Below are 14,092 nucleotides of genomic sequence, written 5' to 3'. Positions count from 1 at the left end.
ATAGAGAATAATACAAAGTAATAAAAACCACCTATTATAGGGGCATTTTTTGGAGAAATTTATCAAATAACCAAAAAAACACGAATTTAAAAGCATTTTTTTTTCAAAAAGTATCATTTTTTATTATTTGTTGGCCTTTTTTGTGTATTTTATGTATTTTTTTAGTATCGCCTGTTATTTAGCATTATTACTGTTTTTATTTTATCAGGATATACCGCTTAGTTTAAAAGTTATTACGTATTCTTTACAATAAGTAATTGAAAGAAAAAAAATTCTATAAAAAATTAAAAAAAAATCTCAAAAAATTTTTGACCACTTTTTTGTCGATAAAAATAGGTATAGTTTCATCTATTTTCATAATGTACACTTTAACGTGACTCACACTGTATATAATTTAAGATAATATTTACTCTCAATTGACAAATAAATACTTTATAGCCTGACCAGGAACATAAAAACCCTCGCCATGTTGCGGAAAACTAATGGTACTAATTTCTTTTAATGGCAACAGTAACTGAAAACTTCATTGACATGTCACCTTGCATGTCAGTCTATTGCTGTCAAAGTGTAAACAAACTTTATTTTAAATGTGCGCAATTGGTTTTATGAATTAAATTGCTAAAATATTTATATGGTCGTGAAAGAAAAGTGGTTCACAATGTGTTAAAGTATTTGTCGAAGAGAAATAGTAAGGGTTCGGACAATATTTTCATTGAATAATGTTTCCGACAAAGGTTGTCAAATTGACTGACATGTTTATCGTATAGTACAGTCCACTATGAAAATTAGCTGTGGTTTGTTTCAACTACCTATTTTAAAAATTTTGTCACTTTCTAAGTGTTGAATTTTATGGGATTGGGAAAGAAGTACCGAGTTTGAAGGGTGCATGAGCAGACATTGCAGTTGAATATTCAAGTTCTGAATTTGATTATATTGATGAATAATAAAATAAATCTACTAGCTCGATTGATGGTTTCATTTAATTTATTTAAATCAGGTTACCTATACTAATATTTTTTCGTTAATTTATGAAAATATCAAATTAGCCCGTAATCCTGAATCCTGATACATAAATTTAGCCTATTAATTTAACACAGGTACGACTGTACTCAGTGTTGCACTATCAAATGCAATTGACGCGCCTCTATGCCAGGGTTTTTATGTTCCTGGTCAGGCAATAATACTTGTTATTATTGTTTATTGTTATACACCTAGTGTGCCTAGTGTTACATAATAAAGCTGAGCTATTTAAGAAAATCAAACTTCCTGTGGGTTTCAAGCAATTGCTTCTCTTTAATGTATTTTCCTGCTGAAGCAGTGCGTGGTAGTTTATTTTGACTTTCAACAAATAAGGTGAATAGTGTACCTGAAGTCCATTCAATATAATATTTAAACTTTAAAATATTTATAATTAAAATAAAGGGCGGCGGATTTCCGGACGGCCCCGGGCGGCGAAAAGCCACGCTACGCCACTGCCTGGAATGTTTGTTATTATCATCGTTCTAGTCTAGGCGTTTCGTATTACTTTCTGTAATTAATTTCACATTGTTCTCTGCAACAATTGTCCAAACAGTCGACAAACGTGCTGTTAAAATAAAGAGTGAATAATATGCGACTGAAAAACATAATATATTATTTCTGAAATATATGTAGAACGATGAACCGACATGATACCATTGTTACGGCGACTTTATGGTGCTAATGAATATGGCGATTTTAATAATAAATAAATTAATATTTTTGCCACATTATGTCATTTACACCTTCACCTCTACAGTCAGACAGTCCTATTTGCATCCTTTAGTAGGTACAAAATTCGCTGTGGGCCACGTGCCCCTCTCTCATGGTTTCTGCAGAATACCAGTGGCCGTAACGTGCTCCCGAGTACGTTATGGCCTCATACTGAGCAGAGACCAATTTGGTACAACAATTTTATTATTTTTGCTTTTATCAATTTGTATCATTCTATTTTTTAGTACCAAATAAATATTTTTTTTCTTTCTTTCTTTCAAAATCTTTAAAAAAAGTCATGTAACCGGTACGCAAAATGTTTTCATGTAAATTATAACATGTGTGCACTTACATAAAGTGCTCTCTCCCGCGTTGTTGAAAGTCATCAAGCGATTATGTTACACAATATCACGGTATACCTAATTGTTACGAGTACCACTGCGGAGTTTATTTGCGTGTGTTTTATGTGAATATATTGTCTATCCAATTTCATAGATAAGTAGGTACTACCACAGAATTATAATATGTGGTACTACATGCAGGTCAATTTTGATAGAAGAATCATAGAACAGAGCTAGCTGTTGAAAATCTAATTTTACAGGTCACTAACTCGGGTTTTCAAAGCTAAAATAAATAAAATGTGTTTTAAAATTAACTAACAAGTAATTGACATAATATTAGTATGAAAATGGTGTGATCCAACAGACATTTGTTACTACCATTTACATAAATTTAACATACTAATCAAATAAACAATGTACATGAAATCTGGGGTGAAAATTGGTGTGCCAAAATCCTACATTTCCCGATCATTATTGATGAATTGCCAATACATATTCGGCGCTTACGCAACGAGCAGTGCATAGCAACTGCCACAATTAATACCATGACACCCAATAGAGAACGTCTCGGGCTAACTCGTGCGAATTTCACCCGAGCTTTCTCTTGCATCTGGTTCGGAAGGCTGTCTGCGCCCGCGCCCGCGGCTTCATGCGTGCGACTTTTAAAATAATCAGATTTTGGTTTGGTTTGGTAGATCAGGAATCAAAGTCGTCTATTAAATTATACTTCTTCGTCCTTCTACTGTCAGGTGTAACAACCGAGTTTCCTTCTGACATTGTATAGGTACTTATCGGTCATAGCTGTATCGTAACCTCTGATCTGAAGCACAGAATCCTATTTTTTTTATAAGGGTTGATAAGTCAGCAATGTACCAATTAGATACACTTTACTTATTTCCAAATTGTACATTAATTATATCCCACCGCATAATTCAAAAAGTTAGACAAAACTTGATGAACTTTACACTGCTCCTATTTTCTTCTGAATACCTAACTTCGCTGCGGGTAAGTATGGTGGAGATCGTAGTCATTGGTGACAGTTCAGCTTTCCAATTCGAACCATCTTACCCTTTTGGCCTTTAATGGTTTAGTCTTTAATAACAGTTAAACTACGGATGACTACATACACACTAGTAGCAGCCATGGTAACAAGACGCAAAAATAGTCCCAATAATAAGAACGCTTTTCCTCCCAGGTCCATTAGCAGTGGGAGTCCCAGGAGAACTCCGGGGCATGTGGGCAGCGCACCAGCGCTGGGGTCGCCTCCCGTGGGAAAGCCTGGTCGCCCCAACGCTGGACTTTTGCAAGAACGGCTACCAGATCTCCAAGGCGCTCTATGATGGCATCAACACCGCCTCCTGGATCAAGAATGACCCTAACCTCAGGTGGGTTCATTTAAATGTTCAGTTAACTTTTAATTATTTAGCAGCAATAGTTAAAGACTATCTTTTATTCATAAATGAGTAGAAAGGTAGTTTAACAGTTTTAGTTGAAAGGTTTTTATTGTGTTTGTATTGATGTATCATTTCTCTATTAAGCCTAGAAGAGAAAATTTGAGTTTTTGTTAAAACGAAGTTACATTGTTGTTAGGCTAAGAATTCAGATCTTTCACATTCTTCAGCAAACTTACCTAATTAATTAGTTTCAGATTATATTATCACTCGTAACCTACAATATAAATCAACTAGGTACCTATCTACTCATAATCTACTTTAGGGATTAGGCTACTTTCTTTTCTTTCGTAAACGATTTCAGTAATTAAATTACGTTTCTAATTTCTGCGTTAACAGCAATATCGAATGAGAATTTTCGTTACTTAACTTGAATAACTTTAAAAATACATTTGTTCCGGGAATGACGTAAAAACTGAAGTCACTATATGAAATAATAAAATCACGATTTTAGATTCTCGTAAAATTCGAAAGCTCCATTCACATTTGGATACCATTTCGATTGTGAAACTTACAACTCTCTTAAAATAAATTATTAATTTTATTTCGGCAATTTGAAGCTGTAGATTCTACTATACCTAAACTGGTGTTAAGTAAAGCGAGGGGAATGAGAGGTGGGAATAGTCTCATAATTTCCCTTTATGTCTTCCAGCAAAGTGTACGTCACACAAGACAAGTTCAGGAAAGAGGAGTTCCAGAAGCCTGGAGTGATCGTGAAGCCGGCAGAGGCTTATTGCAACACCCTCCGAAGGATCGCCGAGAAGGGAGGAGACGAGCTCTACAACGGCAGTCTGGCGAACGGCTTCTTGGATGACTTGAAAAGAGCTGGGAGCATTATCACTGCTGAGGATCTGAGGAACTACGAGTAAGTACCAACCTACAAAACAAATCCAATCTCATTTCATTAATCCCAAACTTTGAACCTCAATTCTTCTGATAATAATGTCCGTCTATACCTCATGTCCCCCAAAATTTGTTCACTGGTGGACATAGATAAAATCTCTATTATCCACCAATGGGGAACAAAACTATTGAAATCTTCCCGTTGGACCGAATTGGATGACGCTGGGAAGAAATGAGTCGCGCGTCCGATGAAAGCTTAACTTTCAAACGTATGTACATAAATAGCTTTTACTGCTTTTCAAATAATCTATTCATGTTGTCTTATCATAAATTGAAAGATTGGAGCAGCAGCAGTAAGTAGGTACCATATCTACTATCAATAACCTGGTTAACCGCATGATATAAAGTTTCTAATATCATCAAACCTATTTATAAGCCGATATCTGCTGTAGTGGGGAAGATTCCTATCAAAATGATTCCGCTGATGTACCTACTACTCGGACTTACCTAATTAACACCTTCGGGATATAAGTACCTGTCTACAGCTTCCAGGTCTGACAAATTGCAAGACACCATTTCAGCATGAAAGTCCGAAAGTTTCTCAACTCCGTCATGATTTGATCCAATCGGGTTTAAAAACTTTTCTATTGCAGCCGTGTAACTCTTGACTCCGATTAATAGGTCAGGAACGTTTTTATTGGTCCGTAATGTTTATTAATTATTGTGGATAATAAAAAAAAAATTAAACACTGCACTCAACGCCAAAACATTTTTATCATTTCAAGATACGAATGTAAGTCGTACCTAGGTAGGTATTAAGTATGTTATTAAACAAAATTCGAAGCAATTACTGATAAAGAGGTTGTAAATAAACATTGAGGACATGATTAATTTCAGCACATTAATTTCCTACCTACGGCTTTTTATTATCGCATATTAATCTCCCACTCACCACTAAGTAAGTTAGTAAAATGTGTGACCCATTTGGGAATCGAATCCAGAAGCTGTAATTTGAGAAAAACTAACTCTCTAACCAAATGGAGTTGCAGGAAGTAGTAGTAGGTAATAACTGACGATAATGTCTACGACTTTGTTGTTACTCGATATCTGTAATTAATACAATTAGTTTTTAATTGATAACATTGTTAACATCATCAAATCTCGATTAAAACTAGAACATACCTAGATTCAAGCCTGCCAACAATTATAAGAGCTTCTTAAGTGTAGGTAGAGTCAGCCTAGCTAAGTACCTTATTATAAGCCTACTAACTAAGTCCAGCAGGTACGAGTTTGGGTCAATCTCGTTACACATCAAATTATAATTCTATATTAAGTAGTATAGATCCTTTTAAGGGAAAGCACGTCTCAAATATATACAAGTCCAATACCAACTTCGGCATATACGCTGAGAAGTGGCGTAAGAAACATACCTATTTTCACTAAAGATAATTTATAGAGATTGCCTTAAATTAATTAAGTATTTTACACTTAAATACAGCAGGTATTTGGGAGTCGCCAAAGAAAGACAAAATCACGTTTCACCGACCAAAATGTCACCTTTGCCAGTCATATCTATATCGAAATTGTACCTACCCTGTATGAATTGTAATTTAGGTACATAGTCCAGTAGAATTAGCTTTTAAATCGGAAATAATTCCTACAAAAGATTTTATTGTTTTAATGGCTTCTTTGTTTGCCCATTAAGACTCTCCTAAGTTTTCGACTTCGACGGAGTTGTGCTTAAGTGGTGGGGGCCCCCGAAAGAGGCATTTTTTCGGTTTTCCGGTTATACCGCGTAAAGGACTTACCCTATCAAAAAGTGGTCTTCATGACGGTTGAAGGGCACTTAATCCTGCATTGAATAAGACCAAATTCATATGTTTTGGACAAACCGTTCTCGCGCTAAAGTTCGGCAAAGTAGAAAATATACGTATAATTAATGACCCTCTCCACGTCCAATGGTTTGTTACCCACAGGCTTCCAAGTCTTGAAAAGGGCCACCTCAACCAGTGTAACCCTATCAAGGCTTACGAGCTTGATGCGCCTATCCTTGTTCGTCCCAGACGTTCCTTAACTGCGGTTGCTGCACCTCTTCCTGGCACTCACCTGAACGACTCTGTGTTACCTACTGTGGCTGCCCCTCTTCCTTGTATCCTCTTGCATGACTACGTTGCCTAGCCGTATGCCTGGTCTAAGGTTCGACGCCAAAAATCAACAACAACAAGTTCATATTAAAACGCTGAAGAGTTTTTTGTTTGTTTGTTTGAACGCGCTAATCTTAAGAATTACTAGTTTGATTGAAATCATTATTTTTGTGTTGAATAGCTCATACATTGAGGAAGGCTATAGGATATATACAATCACTCTACGACTAATAGAGGCGAAGCAGTAAAGAAAAATGTTGCAAGCACGGGAAATAGTATTTAAACTATTTTCACTCGTACGAAGTTGATTTTGTGGCGTCGAACCTTGGACCAGGCATATGGCTAAGCAATTAAATCGTACAGGAGGGTACAAGGAATAGGGGCAGCCACATTAGGTAACACAGAGTCGTTCAGGAGAGTGCCAGGAAGAGGTGCAGCAACCGCAGTTAAGGAACGGCTGGGACGAACAAGGATAAGCGAATCAAACTCGTGAGCCTTGTTAGGGTTACACTGGTTAAGGCGACCCTTTACAAGGCTTGGAAGCATGTGGGTAACAAGTCATTGGACGTGGAGAGGGTCATTAATTATACGTATATTTTCTACTTTGCCGAACTTTAGCGCGAGAACGGTTTGTCCAAAACATATGAATTTGGTCTTATTCAATGCAGGATTAAGTGCCTTTTAACCGTCATGAAGACCACTTTTCGATAGGGTAAGTCCTTTACGCGGTTTAACCGCAAAACCGAAAAAACGCCCCTTTCGGGGGCCCCCACCACTTAAGCACAACTCCGTCGAAGTCGAAAACTTAGGAGAGTCTTAATGGGCAATCAATGAAGCCATTAAAGCAAAAAAATCTTTTGTAGGAATTATTTCCGATTTAATCAATTTTTGTGTTTAATTCTACTGGCCTAACATTTAATTAAACGAAATGTAACAAGCCAAGTTTTCGAAGTTTACTGCGTTTCACTTGATTAACATTCCATGTATAATAGCGATAATGCTATCGTAAATTCATGTCTTAATGACTCATAAAAAATTCTTACCCGGTTTATGTGTGGTATCGCAAATATAGCGCACTAAGTATTGTTGAAATGTGAAAAATACTCCAGCACCTGTACAAATATTCTAGAAAATGTATCATAATACCCAACTATAAGTAAATGACTCACTTTATATGCATTGTTATAATAGTACGTAATATTCAAAAATATCTTCAAATTGTTCATTTAATTAATGATGAGCTACTAGCAAAATGATCTAAATGGTCGCTGAAAATAATTGCATTTCTTGAAATTCAGCTAAATCTTTCAAGAGAAAATTGTAAGTAAATTGTACCTACTTAAATTAAAATTGCACTCGCAAATGTTCTAAAAAGAAAGTAAGAATTGTGTGGACAAATATTGTGCTGCTGTTTTCATTTCACTATCAACTGTTTATAAATGGTCTATCAAGACGAACTAAGTTCGTTATTGCATAAAATAATATCTAAGAAGACTGGAACTTTCCATTCTCACAAAACACCAATACCTAACGCAAATGTTCTTTTGTTTATCACCCTGAGTATAGTTGTTGCAATTCACGAAGGCGAGTGAGCTATACACGTGTGGTGGCTCGCTACTGTTAGTTTTTCAAAAGTTTTGAAAGACATTACACTATCGTTATGTGCATGTACACGTACACACACAAATAAGCTCACTCGCCTTCGTGAGTACATTATACGATATCATGGACTAGCGTGCTAACCTGACTCACACTTGCCCGCTTTTCACCAGGGCCACGATCAGCGAGCCGATTTCCTTCTCGATCGGCGGCGGGGACACCCTTTACGCCCCTCCCCCTCCTAGCAGCGGGCTCATCCTGGGTTACATCCTTAATGTGCTTAAAGGATACAAGTTCACCAGGGACAGTATCAACAGCACGCAGGACAAGGTGCTGTCGTACCACCGGATTATTGAAGCGTTCAAGTACGCGTACGCAACGAGGACTAAGCTGGGAGATGCGGCCTTTTTGGATCTGAACGAGGTAAGAAAGAGGCTGTGGTTGATGACTCTAAAGGGATTAAAAGGAATTCTAAATGTAGAACTGATGTCGATTTTTAGTTTCAATAAGGACTTAATTAAGACGGTTCCCATAGTTATGTTTCACAAAAACTGATGATCATTAAAAATATTATTATGAAAATTCCACCAGGAAACGACTTTTTATTTGTAAATTTTAATTTGTCCCACAAAATATCTTCATTTTTCATTGACTCATTAACATATTTTTCTGTTGAATTGAAATCAGCAGAATACTTTAGCTATTCAGCATAAATTACGTTCGCTGATTCAAAATATTTTGTCAGTGGGTGTAACTTTTACTTGGCTTGCATATTGTGAATTTGTGAGTCACGTAGGTAAACACAATAACTCAAATCATTATTTAATTTTATATGTGATAAAGATGTAAAAATAAAAATGAGTCTTATCTTATAGACTTGGTAGTTAGGTAATATCTGGAATTGCTGTCGATATTTATTTATTTATTATTTATTTATTTACTTTGTTTATCTACATTGCAAAGTTTTTGGAAGTTTCTACCTCCTACCGAAACATGTCATTTGTTGATGTTTCTCTCAACCCATTACCACTTTATCCCAAAACAATGGAAAATCCCAAAGTTGAATAGCTGTGTCTGTTAAAGGACAAACCTCTAGCAAATAACGGGCCTGGCGTGGCTCTTTCAAAATCATAAGCACACCGTTCAAGTTCACGCCATATCCTCCGTAACGCCAAAAAACTTGTATTTTTTCAGCTGATAGCCGACGTGTCAAGACCAGAGTTCGGCGATTCCATCCGTGAGAAGATCAACGATGCGCACACCAGCAATGACTCCAGCGTGTATGGGGCCGTGCGCTACACCAAGGAGGATGCCGGCACCGCCCACATCTCCATCATAGCTGGCAACGGAGACGCTGTGTCTGTCACCAGCTCCATCAACTTCTAGTAAGAATACTTGGAATTTAGTTGGAATTTCTGCATTTGTAATGCCAAATAGGTATGGGACTATTGGGATCCTCTCATTCCCACCGCTGCAACTCCTGTGTAGCGATCTACAGCTTGACCGCTAACAAAAACCCTTAGGGCAGAAACTGCGTTAAGTGGGCCACGGCGCGGTTTCATACAAAGTGCTCCGTCGCGGGCACCCGCGCGGGGGACTTTCGTATGAAACGGCGCCGGGGCCCGCTTAACGCAGTTTCGGGCCTTAAACTGGCATTAGACCCGCAACGAACTTAATCAGAAGAACATAGGAGTTCGAAGTTAAGCATTATACCTATCATGTTTCCAAAGATCACCAAATAGGTATATCTGAAGCATGATTCACCAAAATAACTGCCTCAGGAATATCTGAAGCAAGATGATTCACCAAAATAAACTGCCTTACGTAGGACTGTAATCCACGACCTTCAGCTTGCCGGGACTGCTCTGAACAATGAGCTACATCACATTTGGAAACGACAGGTTTACCAATTTCTCCGTATAGTGGTACGGAGGCAGTATTTTTTTCAAGTGAAAATTTTTTATGAATACTTACTTGAATATCTTCACCAATGAGGGTTTTCGCGTATGAAAGATCCACTAGATGGCGGGACGTGGATGTGGGGTCTGACTGCTGCGTGATTGGTGGATTTTGACATATCTGTCAATGTCATGTCAAAAATAACCAATCATGCAGCATTTGGACCTCGCGTCTACATATTGCCATCTGGCGGATTTTTTATACGCGAAAACCCTCATTTTAGAAGTATGTAGTCAAACAAACTTATGCGGGTGCAGTAACCTACTCGCGGAATCATAGAATTGACGACGCAGCAAAAGTAGCCTGTTTGTAGAGTTAGCAATAAAAGTAGGTAGAAGCGTACAAGTAGAGTTAGCAATAAAAGTAGGTAGAAGCGTACAAGTAGAGCAATACATAACAAATATTGTCTCCGCTAGTCTCACTCCCAGAAATACATAATTTTAATAAGTGACGTCAAAATGTTGATGTTTATACTTATAATATAATACATATATACAAATATCTCTCAAGAGGTTATCGAATGTTGCGTCTGTTTTCCATAATGGTCTCGATGTAGACGCAGATTGCATGACCAATGTGACCTTAGCCTAAAGATGGAATGACAATGTTGCAGCCGTTGAAAACTGGATATTCAAAACATAAGCAAGATGTTTGAGTCAGATGTCTTGGACAGTAATGCAGCTGCTCTTTTCTCAGTATTTTGTTGAAATAATAAGCTTGAATAAGGCCCGATTCGATCAAACTTTTATCCGAGAATAACTCCTGGTATAACTGGCACATTGACAGTTTCAGTATGGGAAATATATGAAAATTATTGACGATTTATTCTGAGATCAATAATTTACCGTTGTTTGGTCGAATCGAATCCACTCTAAATCGTACAGAAATACTTAATGGCGTCTCGAAAACAGCAGAGATGTTAACCAAATGTGACCCAAAAACTATTTTCGTATTTTGGAATCTTACGATTTTTTAAAGATCTGGACCTCTGGACCATACATCAATATGGTTCAAATTATTTCGACCACTACCAAGACCTAAAAGTTCAACCTTTTGCAGCTTCGGCGCCGGTTTCACAACCCTCAACACGGGTATAGTGATGAACAACGTCATGGACGACTTCTCATCAGCTGGTTTCAAGAACTCCTTCGGTCTGGACCCTTCTCCTGCCAACTTCATCGCGCCTGGCAAACGCCCTCTGTCGTCTATGAGCCCGAGCATCATTGTGGATAACATGGGGAACGCTAAGATGGTGATCGGAGCCTCTGGGGGCACGAAGATCACGACTGCTGTTGCTATGGTAAGTCCTGGTAGAAAGTGGAGCGTAATAATAGTATAGTATGAGGAAATTTTAGACAAAGTCCGAATCTTTGGATCAACTTTTTTATTACAGTAAATACTTGGACTACTAAAATTGAAAGAAGACGTAACTGACTGGCAAATTGTTTAAAGTTAGATGAAGGGTATAGTATTGTGGTTTTACAAGAAGAACGGGCTTAGTATCCTCGGTATTCTATACAAGTGGTATATGAAGGGAAAGAAGTTGTAAACCTTAGTTCTTTACCCATCTGGATCTTAATAAATAACAATTTACAAAAGCATGTGGACATCGCACAAATAAAATCGATCATATCGAAAAGCAAACAATGAAAGATGATGAAACATACATTAATATTCAGCAATACCAGTATTGTTATGAACTTTCCGCGCAATAACAAACCCAATGTTTTAACAGGTGATAATACGCAAGCTGTGGTTCGACCAGACCATCAAAGAGGCGGTGGATGAGGCCCGCATCCACCACCAGATCTTCCCAATGACGGTGGAGTACGAGTTTGGAGTTGTAGAGGTTAGTATACAATAACTACTACTTCCATCGTCAACAAAGTTATGCCCGTATTCGCAAACGAATCTTGCTTAAGTGAAGCAGAAAATCGAACGCACAGCGTTGAATAGAGCTGTGATTAGTTTGTGTGTCACCGTGTGACCCTGTACGTCCACACGCACTGTGAGACCTAATAGTAATGTTTGTGAATACGGGCGTTAAACTTCGAATGGCTGAAGAACAACCTAAACTCTGGCATATGATTTCGCAACAAAAGTATTCTGATGTACAACTGTACGATATATCATATAACTTATGTACTTATTGATAAAAGAATTTACAGTAGAACCTGTATAAGTTATTTTAAATCAACAGTAAAATAACTGCCATTTAAAAGTGTTATGTAGGTATTCAAATCAAAAGTACGTACCGTCCGATTAAGGCAGTGGGACATACAGAACCTTTAAGACTATAATCATATATATATATTTTTTTAAGTACTTCTGTCTAAGTAGGTACTTCTATCTAAAGTTTTTTATCCTAATCACTATACACCTCTTTTTTCAGGATATCGTGAGGGGCCTTCGCGAGAAAGGCCACGGCATGGTTCGCTACAGAGGCAGGGGTTCCATAGTCTGCGCCCTTTACCGAAACAGGACTGGCATCTTCGCCAATGCTGACTTCAGAAAAGGCGGGGACGTGGCTGGTATGGACTAGATAGTCCAGGGAAACTGTCAAGGGTGGCTCTATGATTACCTAAAAATTAACGGCCCTATATGTTTGCTCGAAGATTGATTTTGATAGTCATTTCAACATTAAAAGTAGCATGCTTAAAACGAGCGTGCTCGAACAATTCGAAATGAGCATGCTTATTATTACCAATGTTTCGACACACATGCTACTATGTAGCAATCGCTTAACAGTGGTATGCTTTCGTGCTTGTAATGAGCATATGTAACTGTACGTTAACTTGGCCTACAGATTTGATCGAACAGTCTTCAAGAACAATAATAATTGAAAATCGTGTATTGTATTAGAACGCTCAATAAAAGTACGATAGGTCCTTTTGTGATGAAGCAACAAAGGTATATTTAATGTATAATATCTCAAATTTTATAGAGCCTACCCTTGGGACAGAGTTAGTAATACTACAGAGACAGGAACAAGTAAATCAGTAGAGAGTAATCTTAAAACCAGTCCTTTTGGAAATAAGTAGAGATGTCTTGATATCAGTGTTGTCGGTATAAGAATCTTGTCTCAGTCTCAATCCTAACATGCAACTTGTTTTATCCTGATACAAAATGCGACAATATTACATTCTTTAAGTGAAAGTATAATTAAATTAAACTTATAGTCTGAAATGTGCTCGGCAATTTATGAATGGTAAAATGGTGCGGTTGTTCGGAAACATAAGGAATGTGATAGATAGAGTATCTTTAGAATAGGATTCTAAAATTATCTATATCACAAGTCTGAATCTCGTTTAGGTGATATTTGATATTCGACCTTATGGTCATCTAAAACACTTTTCCCAGTATCTAACCCATTTTTTAATCTGAGACCGAATAAGTTTTTGAAAGAAGGAACAGAAATACATTTTGTACATAATATTTCATTGAATGTCCATTTTTAATACTAAATTAAGATGCCAAGAATGCGTTCTTACAAACCTAGCATTTACTTTATAAATAATTCTGACTTATTGTTAGATTAGATGATCAATAGTTGTAAGCTAAGTTTGGACGAGCAATTCTACAAGCTAATTACAATTACGCCCGTATTTACAAACATTACTATGAGGTCTCACAGTGCGCGTGAACGCACTGTGTGACACACGAACCAATAACAGAGCTCTACTCAAAGCTGTGCGTTTGATTTGCTGCTTTACTTAAGCAAGCATTGTTTGTGAATACGGGCGTTAATCACAAACATACGCACAAAAGATTGTGGTCCTTCGAGTGAAAAAAGCCACAGTAACATTTCTTACATAAATATTAGCTTGTAAATCGTTCGTCTAAACCTAGCTGTAATAGAATGAGTGTCTATTATGTATATGAAAGTGTCACAATGTATGTCCGAATGCTTCAAGTGTGCCCGCCGCTCCCAGTACTACTGCAGTATTAAGTAATTTATCGGTATCCAATACCACGTATGACTATACTAGGTATGCAGTCGTTATTAATAAATTTTACATGTTAA

The 14,092-nt window shown here is 37.3% G+C and overlaps 1 protein-coding gene across 4 annotated transcripts in view; it reads left to right on the top strand.

Annotated features, from left to right (window-relative positions):
* LOC135075235 (glutathione hydrolase 1 proenzyme-like) overlaps positions 1 to 14,092 on the top strand; it is a 60,458-nt gene extending 46,366 nt beyond the window's left edge. For all 4 annotated transcript variants that reach the window (XM_063969608.1, XM_063969607.1, XM_063969606.1 and 1 more), the window contains 7 exons: positions 3,268 to 3,457; positions 4,176 to 4,388; positions 8,283 to 8,532; positions 9,304 to 9,494; positions 11,128 to 11,368; positions 11,804 to 11,917; positions 12,461 to 14,092. In XM_063969608.1, the coding sequence (XP_063825678.1) occupies positions 3,268 to 3,457; positions 4,176 to 4,388; positions 8,283 to 8,532; positions 9,304 to 9,494; positions 11,128 to 11,368; positions 11,804 to 11,917; positions 12,461 to 12,610 (1,349 nt within the window). In that variant the 3' untranslated portion in view covers positions 12,611 to 14,092. The remainder of the gene's footprint in view (positions 1 to 3,267; positions 3,458 to 4,175; positions 4,389 to 8,282; positions 8,533 to 9,303; positions 9,495 to 11,127; positions 11,369 to 11,803; positions 11,918 to 12,460) is intronic.

Source organism: Ostrinia nubilalis, chromosome 10 (assembly GCF_963855985.1).
Source record: "Ostrinia nubilalis chromosome 10, ilOstNubi1.1, whole genome shotgun sequence".
Classification (NCBI taxonomy): Eukaryota; Metazoa; Arthropoda; class Insecta; order Lepidoptera; family Crambidae; genus Ostrinia; species Ostrinia nubilalis.
The sequence above is the reverse complement of the archived record's forward strand: the minus strand, read 5'-3'. Positions and strand labels throughout refer to the sequence as shown.